General features: G+C 43.2%; 1 protein-coding gene across 1 annotated transcript in view; it reads left to right on the forward strand.

Moving 5' to 3' along the window:
- The window catches only part of fat3a (FAT atypical cadherin 3a), a 127139-nt gene that overhangs the window by 68803 nt on the left and 46066 nt on the right, over window positions 1-12270 (forward strand). The window contains exon 4 of the mRNA XM_025054841.1: window positions 9051-9374. Coding sequence (XP_024910609.1) covers window positions 9051-9374 — 324 coding nt within the window. The remainder of the gene's footprint in view (window positions 1-9050; window positions 9375-12270) is intronic.

Genomic DNA, 12270 nt, shown 5'->3' on the forward strand with positions numbered 1-12270 from the left:
TCTCTCTCTCTCTCTCTCTCTCACTGAAGACAGATTTGAGAACTGATCAATCAGACGCCACACCATAAAAACAGGTCCCAGTTCTAGCCAAAAGTCATTTGACTGTGTGGAAGTTTAAGGCCAGAGAAGTAAAAATATCAGCTTTAACTTTGACCTTTCCAGCCAATATATACGCCACGCTGACACCTAGGGGACAGATAAGAACTCTGACCCACACAAAGACACAAAGACCATAAATAACTAATAACCAGCATTTGGTCTTTTGTCATTTTCATGACAAATCTATCGTTATAAGTAGCGTCGTATTTGCAGCTGGAAGCCTTTAGGGGGAGTTGTTTCTTTGACTTGTTTCACCTAGCCTCATTGGCTACCGTTCATCAGGCATGTTTAACCAGTGCTGGGGCAGTGGCGGCGCGGTGGTTAAGGACGCGATCTTGGGTCCAGAAGGGTTTCGGGTTTGAGTCCCCCAGCTGCCCCCTACTGGGGAACATTTGATGTGCTGTGTCACAACGACAATAATTCACTTTCACTTTCAACATTGATCTCTGTCTTTGCCACAAACCTCGGCCAAGTATCAGTCTGGTGTCTGTGCCTTCCAGATGAAGTATATTGTTGTTACGAAGTACCACAGTACTTTTATAGATCCATTATGAAGTATTTTTTTCTGCTGCTGCTGCTTGACTCACACCCAGGGCTGGAGGATGTAAGAGCAGAGCACTCTCATCACAGAGAGGCTTGTCTTTCACTGAGGTCCTGTATCTGATGAGAGGCCACTCTGCTGCAGTCGCTCTGTGAGGTTTATTCACAGTAGGATAATGACAGTGGTGACGCCAATTGTCAAGGTCTGGCCTGTGGTCAACTACAGACCGTAATCAGATTTAGCTACTGTGAAAAATCCCAGCATGAATACACTGCTGACACCATCCCATCATGAACAGAGGAGGTCTGGAGCTGGGGAGCAGCAGAACGCTGACTCGACCTTCCCTCGGACCCTGTGGGAACTTAAAAATGCTGAATTTGTAATCTGTAGTTTGGAGACTTTGATTGGTTCTTTTCATTATGACAAACTGCACCGAGACTCAGACGTGACCACCAGGAGTCAGGAGTTAAAGTGACACACACCAGTGGGCACTCCCCCGCTGATGTTTCACAGACCCTTGGACGTGACGTGTGATGAAGTGGTTGAAACTGAATCCTGTCGTTGTCTGCAGGTTCTAAAAGTTCAACTGTGGCCGACTTGTCCTGTTGTCATGAGTTTTTATCACAAGTTAAGGAGTTAAGCTCAGGAATAAATGTATTATTCAGAGATAATTCAGTACCAGGTGTGAAGAAGAGTTTCAGAGTTTGTTACAGGACCTTGGTTTGGTGTGTACTATTTGAAGTACTTCATGACAGGGAATTCCTTTGAAGACTGTGCAGAAATATAAAAACAAACTCCACCCAGATGCAATTAGAGGGGGGAAAAATACACTGTATATAATAGAGGTGCAGTTGCGGCTGCACTTTCATTACTCAAGATGATTGGCTCTTGACCAGACGCATTAATACTGGAGTAGTGGTAAAAAAAAAAGAAAAAGAAAAGAAACCACTTTGTAGCCTATTGAAATATGAAGTTGATTGTAGGACACAAAGAGAAATGGACTGGTTTGATCCTGGCCTTCTGGTCCTGTTTAGACCTGGTCCCAACATCTGTCTCAGTGAGAAGGCAGCTATAAAATATGACAGCTGCGCTTTGACGGTGTAGTTATAATCAGCTAATGACAACATGCCGACGTGGAGAATGTGTCTGAGTTATAACTGAAAGTGAGTCTATTTCCTGCACTTTATTTTTACCTGAGGAATGAAGGCTGCCTAGGGTTTCACCCTCCAAAGTATGTCCTCCATACATATACATATATATACATATATGTATGCATATATTCACATATACATATATGCATGTATATATTCACATATACATATATGTATGCATATATTCACATATACATATGTATGTATATACTCACATATACCATACATATAAGTATGTACTGCATATATTCACATATACATATATGTATGAATATATTCACATATACATATATGTATGTATATACTCACATATAAAGATATGTATGTATATATTCACATATACATATATGTATGTACATATTCACATACGCATATATATATGTATATATTCACATATCAATATATGTATGTATATATTTACATATACATATATGCATGTATATATTCACAGAAACATATATCTATGTATATACTCACATATACCATACATATATGTATGTACTGCATATATTCATATACATAAATGTATGTATATATTCACATATACATATATGTATCTATATATTCACATAAACATATATGTATGTATATACATATTCATATATTTACATACCGCATATATCAAAGTATACATGTATGCATTTCTAATGGACAGCAGTATTATCATGTACATATGACAGTACTTTGAGCAGATGTAGTATCCTTTGTTGATGCCTGCATGTTTACAGCAGCTTCAGCTTTGTTAAACTGTCATCACTCAGACGTTTCATGTGCTGTTTGCGTCTCTACTGCACACGGAGCCTCGCTCACCGCCGGTCGCTCTGTCGCTCGGTGTTTACATGAAGCATTAATGCAAATTGGATGCATTTTCTTCCGGCTCTAAACTGCACGCAGACCTCAGAACAGGCAGCGATAAAAGGCAGCGAGTCCTTGCCCACTGGGCCTCCACTCTGGCGGATTAATGCAAATCACTGCATTAAATAATCTTCCCCTAATTTCCCAATTAAGCTGAAGACTAACGTCTTGTGGCTCGTCCAAATGCACTCTTCCAGAGACCAGGCAGCTCTCAGCAGGGCCGTCGGAGCCGAGGGCCTCGCCCTTCAGCTGTAGTGGCTGCAGCTGCGGCGTGGATCAGTCACAGCTTCCGCTCTTCATCACAGACATCTGACTTTATTGATCGAAGGATTCTTAACTGCTCTTTTACTCATGTCACTTTAAATAAAGCCTCCACCCTCTCATGTCGATGATCCCCACTGAAGCACTCTCCAATGTGAACGGTGGCGGAACTAACAGGTCTGACGCTGCGGGCGAACGTTCCGTCTTTGTCTCCCACTGTTCAAAAAAACAGATATTTGTCCTCTCGGGTTTTCTAGCCAGCAACACCACAGACATCATTCCCCACAGACCGAAGGCTACGCTCATAGAAGAAAAAGAATCTAAAGGGTTGGTCAGAAAGTTCTAAGACATATGTTATGATTCCTGATTTGATCGAGTTTCCCAGGCCTCCAAAAATCTTTCTACCTGATTGTTTTCTTTTCCCCAAAACTGGAAGAACATTTGAATAACAAACAGGTTGTGACCTCAGGTGAAAGACGTCCCACAGAAATGTACAAAGAAGAATTCTCTCATGGAAACACTGCTCGCAGGAGTGTTTCAGACCAAACAGTAAACAAAGGTTTTTCAGCTTTTACAAATAAAGTTGTTGGGTTTCTTTTTCCGATTTTTTGACTTTCCCAAAAATACAGAAAAAACAACTTTTATCCCATTGTTCTGTCCTTACAGATGACTGTTTGATACGTGGACGACTGTCCCTCCCTGCTCTTCCCGTCCGGCACTTTTCACGCCGTTGTTCGTTCATTTCACGCTCTTAATCCGACAGCATAGATGTACTGTAGCAGCAGCAGCGACAGCAGCTAAATCTGTGGTGCAGTGCTGTTAATTGTAGTGTGGCCAAGGGGCCAGAAGGAGGCAGAGATGAATGAAGGGCCGGGCAGAGAGAACACAGCAGCGTGTGGCTCTGATTTAATTAAAGCCAACCTTGAACATGCAGTTTTCCCACAGGACATAAACAGTGAAGCCCTGTGTCTGCACATGTGTATTTGTCTTTGTGTGTGTGTGTGTGTGTGTGTGTGTGTGTGTGTTCAGGGGGTCAGGATGTGGGAGGTGTTTGAATTACCTTATGTGGTGCAAACATTTACTGACCTTGTCAGACCTTGTTGTCCTCACGGAAACTAAAGTCTGGTCTTAATGAGACAGTAAACAGTCCTTGGGTTAATATTAGGTTAAACTTCAGCTCAGTCTCTTTTTTTATCGGTACCAGTACCGGTGCAGTGGTACTACCAGGAAGAATAGATACAATGACTCGTATTAGCTGCCGTGTCACAGCAGTAGAGTGGGGGGGGGGTTTGGTGGTGGAAGTCGGGCAGTTGAGAGGCTGATGGTTTGATCCATCACTGTAGACGACCAGTCCGTCTCTGAGGAGGACAGTGTTGTTGGGTTTTCTCACAGAACAACCCGCTGTCTCAACATTACATTTCCAGTAACTGGAGGTTTATACCAGGAGGTTCAGGAACAACATGGTTTCCAGCTGTTTTACTCCAAACCCTCGGAGCTCGATCGCTCGCTCCAGATTAGCATCGATTGTTATCTTTTAACTGAATTTGTTTTGTTTTGGTTTTTTTAATGCAAAAAAGAACAGTTGACTTCACTCTGTGTGTGGAGTCGGGATTTGGTGTTTAGAGCTAGAGTTGACTCCATCTGAAACCAAATCCAAGGATGGATCTGTTGATTTAAGTGCGTCTGATCCGATACCTTAGCCTGAAAGCTCATCTTAACTTGCCAACATGCTAACTTGGAGCTACATTCCATAAACAGGGACACCATCGCCTCGGCAACGGCATGATGGAGGATAAAAAGAAGGTATCGGACAGATATCGGTATTGGTAGATACTCCAAGTTGCAGTATCAGTACTGGACATCGAGTATCGCGACATCCTTAAACGCAGTCTCTTTGAATGAGTTCTTTTCACTGGTGCCTTTGAGTTTAGTGTGTGTGTGTGTGTGTGTGTGTGTGTGTGATTGACACACCTCAGTCACTAAGAAGATCAAACATATACATGACACCGCTGTGATCCAAACACATACAAAGCAGTATATATTTTTTATTTCCCTGCGTGGCTTTTGTCACAGATTCATCGTTTCCACATCAGGTGACGATTCTCTCTCTCTCTCTCGCTCTTGTACTTGTCGGAGGCGGTTTATCACACACCACCAGCGTAAGCAGCTCATCCTGTTGGCGTTAAATGGAAGTGTTTCGTTGCTAAAACCGTATTTATAAAATAGGAGGAGATCCCTCTGAGCCCCGGGTCGGACGGTGGCGAAGTGGATTACGCTGCAGCAGCAGAGCGTGCTGGTGAGGTAAACCCTTTAGTTGCATTTTCTCCTCAAAAGACAAACACACACACGGACATAGAGGGGGCGGGAGTTGTGTGTGTGTGTGTGTGTGTGGGTGGGGGGGGGCACTCGTTTAGGACACGATGCAGTAATACACTTAGGTAATGTTCACATGAGTCGTTCTCCAGGGCCTTGTTGAAAACTGCAGCACAAACAAGGTAGGAGGGGGAGTTAGTGAGCTTATTGTAATTATTGTATTTGTGAGAAAGGCATTGAAAATGTAACTCAAAGTGCAGCAGAAAGCTGGAGAGGGCTGCTCTTTAGAAGAAGTGCTCCAGGCGTTGGCGCTAACGTGAGTGGTTATAAACGATGTCATGTGACGTGTCTGAATGGTGTTAGATGTAATGGAAACCGTGAGTCACATCACTCAGAAAATTCACAATTTATGGATCTAGAATTCCCTGTAGTTCTGTCCCAGCACAGCAGTTTAGTCTTTTCACTAAATACCAGAGTTTCTAGAAGTTCGAAGAAGAAGAAGAAGGTTCTAGAGTGAGGGCGGGTTGGGGGGGGGGGGTCTGTAAAAAAACCAGGACGGTCCAGTTGTCCTTCACTGACTGATGAGGAAAAGATGAGCAGGAAAACCTCTAAACTTATCAAACTTACGTGAGTAGGAATGGGTGGATTTGGTGAACGTACAGTGAGAGGAAGCAGAATTTAAGAGATTATTGTAAATTTGAATGAGTTTTATGAAATTTGCCGTTGTTTTCATTCAAGAATGAAACAGAAACGTTTGCTCGTCGTCTTGGAAACTTTTATTCATCTCAGTTTTGTCTCATGTCAGACTTTGAACGACTCTTCATGACTGATTTTTCACTGGGTCAAATGTGGTGTTTTATAAACATCCTCAACTGTGCCGTTCCACAAAAACCCTATGAAGTTATTTATGTGCTGCCCCCCAATGGTCGGTGACTGGAATAAACCTATTTATAGAGCCTGTATCACATCCTTATAATTAAAATTTATGATAATGGGATGGAGTGACTGGGTTATGTTCTGACACCGGCTCTAAATTAGGTTTAACCAGCAGAGTAGAGACCAGGGTTGGAGAAGCTCTCTATAAATAACAAACTATTTAAATATTACCGCTGAAATGAGCGCTCATTTGCATGGATATAAAAAACAAAGTGTACAATGAGGAACGTAGACCATAAATATTCACGCTCTGAGGTCAGAGGCCTCGGGAGTTTACACTACGCTCTCCAACACCGAGGCATCATGGGAGGATGGGGTTTTAAACAGATTCCGTCTGACCTTGAGAGGGCGCCTGTGTTTTACACGCTGTGACAGGCCTGTCTGCAGCCCCACTGTTTACTCCTCCTGCATTTGTTTCAATTAAAGCAACACAGTCCTTCATTAGGACACCGAGTGTGTGTGTGTGTATGTGTGTGTGTGTGTAGATCACACGACTCCCAAACGAGGGCCTCCTGCCGCGCGGGGTAATTGTTGGAAGAGGAAATCAAAATGTTTGGGATTGAAAACATACTGTGGCACACTCCAACGGTTCTTCCTAAGATTTCATCTTTTTTTTTTTTTTTTTTTTGCCACACTGGGTTGAACTGTTGTGAGGCATCTGTTATGGCTAAATGACTTTCTCACTCAAAGTTCCCCTCATTAGCATATCTATCTGACACACCCTTCTGCCTACCGCCGTCCTCGGTCGCACGCTGACACCCGCACGCGCGTGTGCAGCTCTGTTTTCAAGGACAAAAAAAGATTTTTTTTTTTTTTTTTGGAATACATTTAATGGTGCAGTGATAACGGTAATCAAAACAGATGCCTCCATTTATCAACGGCACACTGCTGACTGGGGTTTCTCTTTTTATCCACCGCTAATGCTAATTCTCTCCTTTTCAACACTGGCTCCACAGTTGTATCAGTGATGCACAAGATTTATTTCAATATATGCTCTGAAAATACGATAAGGGTAAAAGGGAAGATGTTATTGTTAAGTATCGTACTAATGAAAATCAAAGGTCAACTCAGGCTGTAGCAACGAGACATTTAACAGCTACTGGTCACCGTTCCACCGATCGGTCAGACAGGTTGGTCAATAATCAACTGCTTTGTAATCCCGGCCCCCCCCCCCCTCCCCCGCCTCCCAGACATCTGAGGTTGACGTATCCTTTAAAGAAAATGTGATCCCCAGCACTTTTTCCAGCAAAACGGTGTCCAGTTGTGAGGCCAGACTGGCCCTGCAGATGGCGGCGTCCTTATTAATGGTCAAAGGCAACGAAAGGCAATTTCCTCCACTGAATTTATTCGTCTTCACCAGGACATTCTGTAGCTCTCTGCCTCCCCCACCTCTCAATAAAGTGAATTTATAGTTGATGCAAACATTAACAAGAGCGCCGCCGCGTAAATAAACACGCCGCGGTTTTACGATTTATGGCTTATTGTCAGACCTTTTTCATTGGTGTCACCGCCGCCACCGTCAGGTGTATCATAGAAGAACAGGTTGAATCCAGCCTCAAAGTAACGTCTTAGTAAATTTAATGCTCGGCCGTTGGGTTATTTAACCAGTGCTGTGCATATTTACGTTTTGTTTCTGAGTGTGGATCAGTTTGATCAACCGTTACGGCCCGCGGCGAGGACGAGGGCGTGAGGTGAATATAGATTTTCTCAAGTTAGAAAGATGAATGTCATCATCATTATATATGTAGAATCATTTCACCACGGCAGGTCAATTTTTATTTTCAAAATAAAACATCTTTTAAACTTTATGTCCCACTGAGGCCCGGTCCTAAATGACCTACGTACCAGTACCAGTCCCCGGACCAGGGATTGAGGACCCCTGCTGTAGAGGACATTTGTTGTTAATTTTATGGAAAAATACATTTTAAAGCAAGTACTTGTTAAAAGAAGTACAAGTACTACTTACAGGACACGGATGGTTTCTTTATTGTTTGTGAATTTGTAGATTTCATCTGAGTTTTCTCGGTAACAGGGATGTTGTATTATCGCACTGCCCCCTGGGGGCTACACTTGTCGTTTGTTACTGTTAAATGTCACGATGCCATGCCTTGGAATGACCGGCGACTAATCATTTGCAGCAGCCGACCTTCGGAGAAACACAAACGTTAGCTGCACATTGACCCCAAAGAAGGGAAAAATCAAGAGTCCGTAAAAACAACGGGCTCGTTCCACGGCCCGGTCACCTGCCGCTCCCCGAGGTTCTCCTCATAAAAGTAGTAATTGTTGTTCTTTAAAGGTCTCATATATAACCACTGAAGATATACTGCAGGTCATATATATGATGTGTTGGTGCAGTGGGCCGTGACGTGTCGCTGTGGTTGAACAAAAACAGACTCGGGTCGATTCTCTCTCTCATTTTCTTCCTTCGTGGAGAAGTGACTTCGGACGTGAGAGTGAAAACACTGTGGCTCCTTCAAACACGTGTAACTGACAGAATCCCTGCAGCAACTGACCACTAACTGTCAGGGATGTTCGATCCCTGCAGCAACTGACCACTAACTGTCAATGATGATTGAATATATCGGCTAACCGAAATTATCGGGCAATATTAGCATAATTACGTAATATCGGTAAGAATTACCGATATAATTGCTTTTTCCTCCGATAATGAAAAATCCGATAACGTGAAGTCAAGATGATGTGACCTAAAAATAGAGGGTCAATTATCGTCTTTGTGACGCAAACAGCTACGTATATCGGTATCAGTTATGGGAATTGGAAATTAAGTGTTTGGACAATATCGGATATCGGACAACCTGATTATTTTTAGCTATTTTTACAACAGAATAGTGCCATAGATAAAACTGAAAGTGTTTACTCTTTCTCTCCACTAGGAGTGATCTACACGACTGACATGTTGGACCGGGAGACCAAGGACTCCTATTGGCTAACAGTGTATGCCAGCGACCACGGTGTGGTGCCCCAGTTTGCCACCATTGAGGTGTTCATCCAGGTGGAGGATGTCAACGACAACGCCCCGCTCACCTCGGAACCCATGTACCGACCCTCGGTGACGGAGAACTCTCCACGAGACGTCTCTGTGATCCAGATCCAAGCCCAGGATCCTGACACCACACCGCCCGCTGCTGGTGAAAAGCTGAACTACCGCATCATCAGTGGAAACCCGCAGAACTTCTTCACCATCAACAGCAGAACAGGTGAGTGAAGAACAGCTGATCCACGCTCCTCAGTGTCGTGTCGGTGTTTAGTTAGCTTGGAAGCTAACTTTGGTGATCATTGCTCTAGGTCAAACTTGTCAAACATATGTCCCGCAGGCCAAAACCGGCCCACTAGGGGGTTGATTCCGGCCCACTTAATATATTTTAAAGGCAAAAAAAAGCGCAATCATGTTCATGATGTTGATGATGTAAAATATATCGTTAAATATTAAGATATTTTTATACACTTTGTTTCCGTGGAAAAAGAGTGAATCATTATTATTCATAGAGTTTGACAGTCCTGCTCTAAGTACATCTGTTTGTTGATTTGTTGCGGATCTATTGTGAATTCGCCTTCTGGTCCAGAGATGTCTTTATTAGATGTGGAATTTGAATAATAGTCAGGACAAGATTAGATTTGATCGTGTTTACAAGACAAACGACATTTACAAGCAAATGTCACTCGTATGAAATCACAAATGTGTGACTCATTAAAATGGCCGACTGGTGTTGGTATGAATGTCACGGTTTGGTCTGTGACTAGTTAGACTATAACACAGGTTTATTAATGATCACACGGTGTTTGCTCAGTGGCGACCCCTTCACTCTGAACGTGGTATTTCATTTACCTGTTGTTTTTCTTGTACGATTCACATGCAGACGGCAGACATTAGCGGCTCCTCTGCCGATACCTGCCACACGTCGGCCTTTTAGTGTTGATGGTGGATGATAAATATTTAATTTTGTTGTTATGAAACTTTAATAAGGCGCAGCAGATCAGGCGTCAGCCTGGCATCACAGCTCATCTCTGATTCACACACTTCTCTGGAGTTTATTTCTTCTGTTCCTCGGCCTGTCGGAGCTGCCGTGTGTGAAACACGACATTTGTTGGATTTTTTTTTTTTTTCTTTGGTGACTGCTGCAGAAGATGACAGGTTGTGTTGGGGAAAAGACTCCTGCCGTCTTTGTGAGGCACGTTTTGGAGAGACTGTTGAGTTACAACTGTTCTCTTTAACCAGTGCAGCTGTCCATGGGAGGGTGGGGGGGCAATCAGCAAGATTTAAAAGTATATATAAGTAAGTCACCACTCACCCCCCCACCCTGGAGACAGGTGCAGAGAAGAACAGACAGACGAAGCTGAGCTGCTGTTTTAGCCAAGCAGTCATTTTGTCGTCAAGTGACTTTTTTTTTTTTACGTTATGACTTGTTTAAATATATGATTTGGTAAAACACATCAGTCAGTTCAGGTCTTTGTGAACTCGTAGTAAAACTCTCAGCAGTAGAACGTGGAACATTTAAACCAGAGGTGTCAAACATATGGCCCGTGGACCACAACCGGCCCACTAGAGTGTTCCATCTGGGTTTCTTGATGAATTTTGAAAATAAGAAAACCAAACCACTTCCTGCTTTGTTTGTATTATCAAATCATTATTTCATTGATGTGCAATCTAAAGCGATAGTTTATATACGTATTTCATGATAGAACTCCAGAAAAACAGGTCTTATTATAGGAAAATATATTTATATAAAATATATTTATATATTTACATATATTTTGACAAAAATAGATGACTGATACATAATTGCCTTTCTTCCTCATACTTTGCTCCGTAAATACACCAAATAACTGTAACATGTAACAAACATAAACAAACACTTAAATATAAATATATAGCAAGTGAGAGGAAAACTGTCCAAAAACACGCTGAGCCGAGATAAGGGAATGTGTTTTTGGTCTTTTTATATCGACTCGTAAACTGCCCAGGGTGAAACCTCCCTCTGTCTGCTGAGGTTTGGCCTCATGGTCCCAGCAAACCTGAATAGAATTAAACAATAGAAAATGAAGGCATTATGAATGTATTGCATCGTGTTGCGCTGCCAGAAGGCAGAGGCAAAATGCCCGCAGTGGAGATCTTGTTTGCGTAGCTATAAAATGAAATGAGGCGAGCTTTCATTTCCCCAGACAGCTTGATCCAGTTTAAAAAACAGCCGGGCTTTACCTGCGCCTTTGTCCATGCATCAAAAGGAGTCCAAGATCAGTGAAATATGCTACATTTTCAACACCGATTTCACAAAACTGGCAGAACACTGTGATGTCTCAGAAGAAGCTCCGCGGCTTTCATCGGGAGAAAGGTCAGTGGAGCTCCAGGGGCGTTCAGACAGGTAAATCCTGGACATCTCAGCCATCAGCAGCGTATAAAGTCCACCGTGGAGGACGTGATTTGTGCTGCTGACCTTAAGACCTCCTCTTTCTGTGCATGTCTGCAGTGCCAGTAAATTACCTCAGAGTCGTCACTTATCGCACAGACTTCTGTAAACCTGTCTTTGTGCTCATCAACCCGTAGGTTACTTGGATCAGCGCCACTAATCTCCCCGAGCTTCAGTTAAGTACATTACTGGGCAAAGCGTAATTACCGAACAGTTTTGCGTTAAATTGTTTTGGCGTGATCTGGAGACACATTAACGTGTCACAGATTTGACTAACGAGTTTACGGAGGCGTGAAAAAAGCATCTTGAAGGAGAATATGAATTTGTTTGAGTTGATGAGAGAGTGTTGGAGTTTGAGGTGGTGTTCAAGGTACAGGACGGCCCACATGACCCACGGACCAGAACATGAGTGGAGACCGTGGACGCTGTAGTGTGCAGGACAGACTTGGCGGGGGTCGACAGAAGAAGACGGAAAAGTCATCAGTCGGCAAGAGAGCCGTGTGTAAGATGTGATGTGTGTCTGGGTCTGAAGGATGAAGTCAAAGGAACTGTTGTCCGACATCTGGAAAGAACGTTATCATGTAATACAGGAGAGCAGCAGCAGTAACAGCAGCAGCAGCAGTAACAGCAGCAGGAACAGCAACAGCAGCAGCAGTAGGAGCAGCAACACCCCGCGGCGCAGAACCCG

The sequence above is a fragment of the Cynoglossus semilaevis genome, chromosome 4 (assembly GCF_000523025.1).
Source record: "Cynoglossus semilaevis isolate Cse_v1.0 chromosome 4, Cse_v1.0, whole genome shotgun sequence".
NCBI classification, from domain to species: domain Eukaryota; kingdom Metazoa; phylum Chordata; class Actinopteri; order Pleuronectiformes; family Cynoglossidae; genus Cynoglossus; species Cynoglossus semilaevis.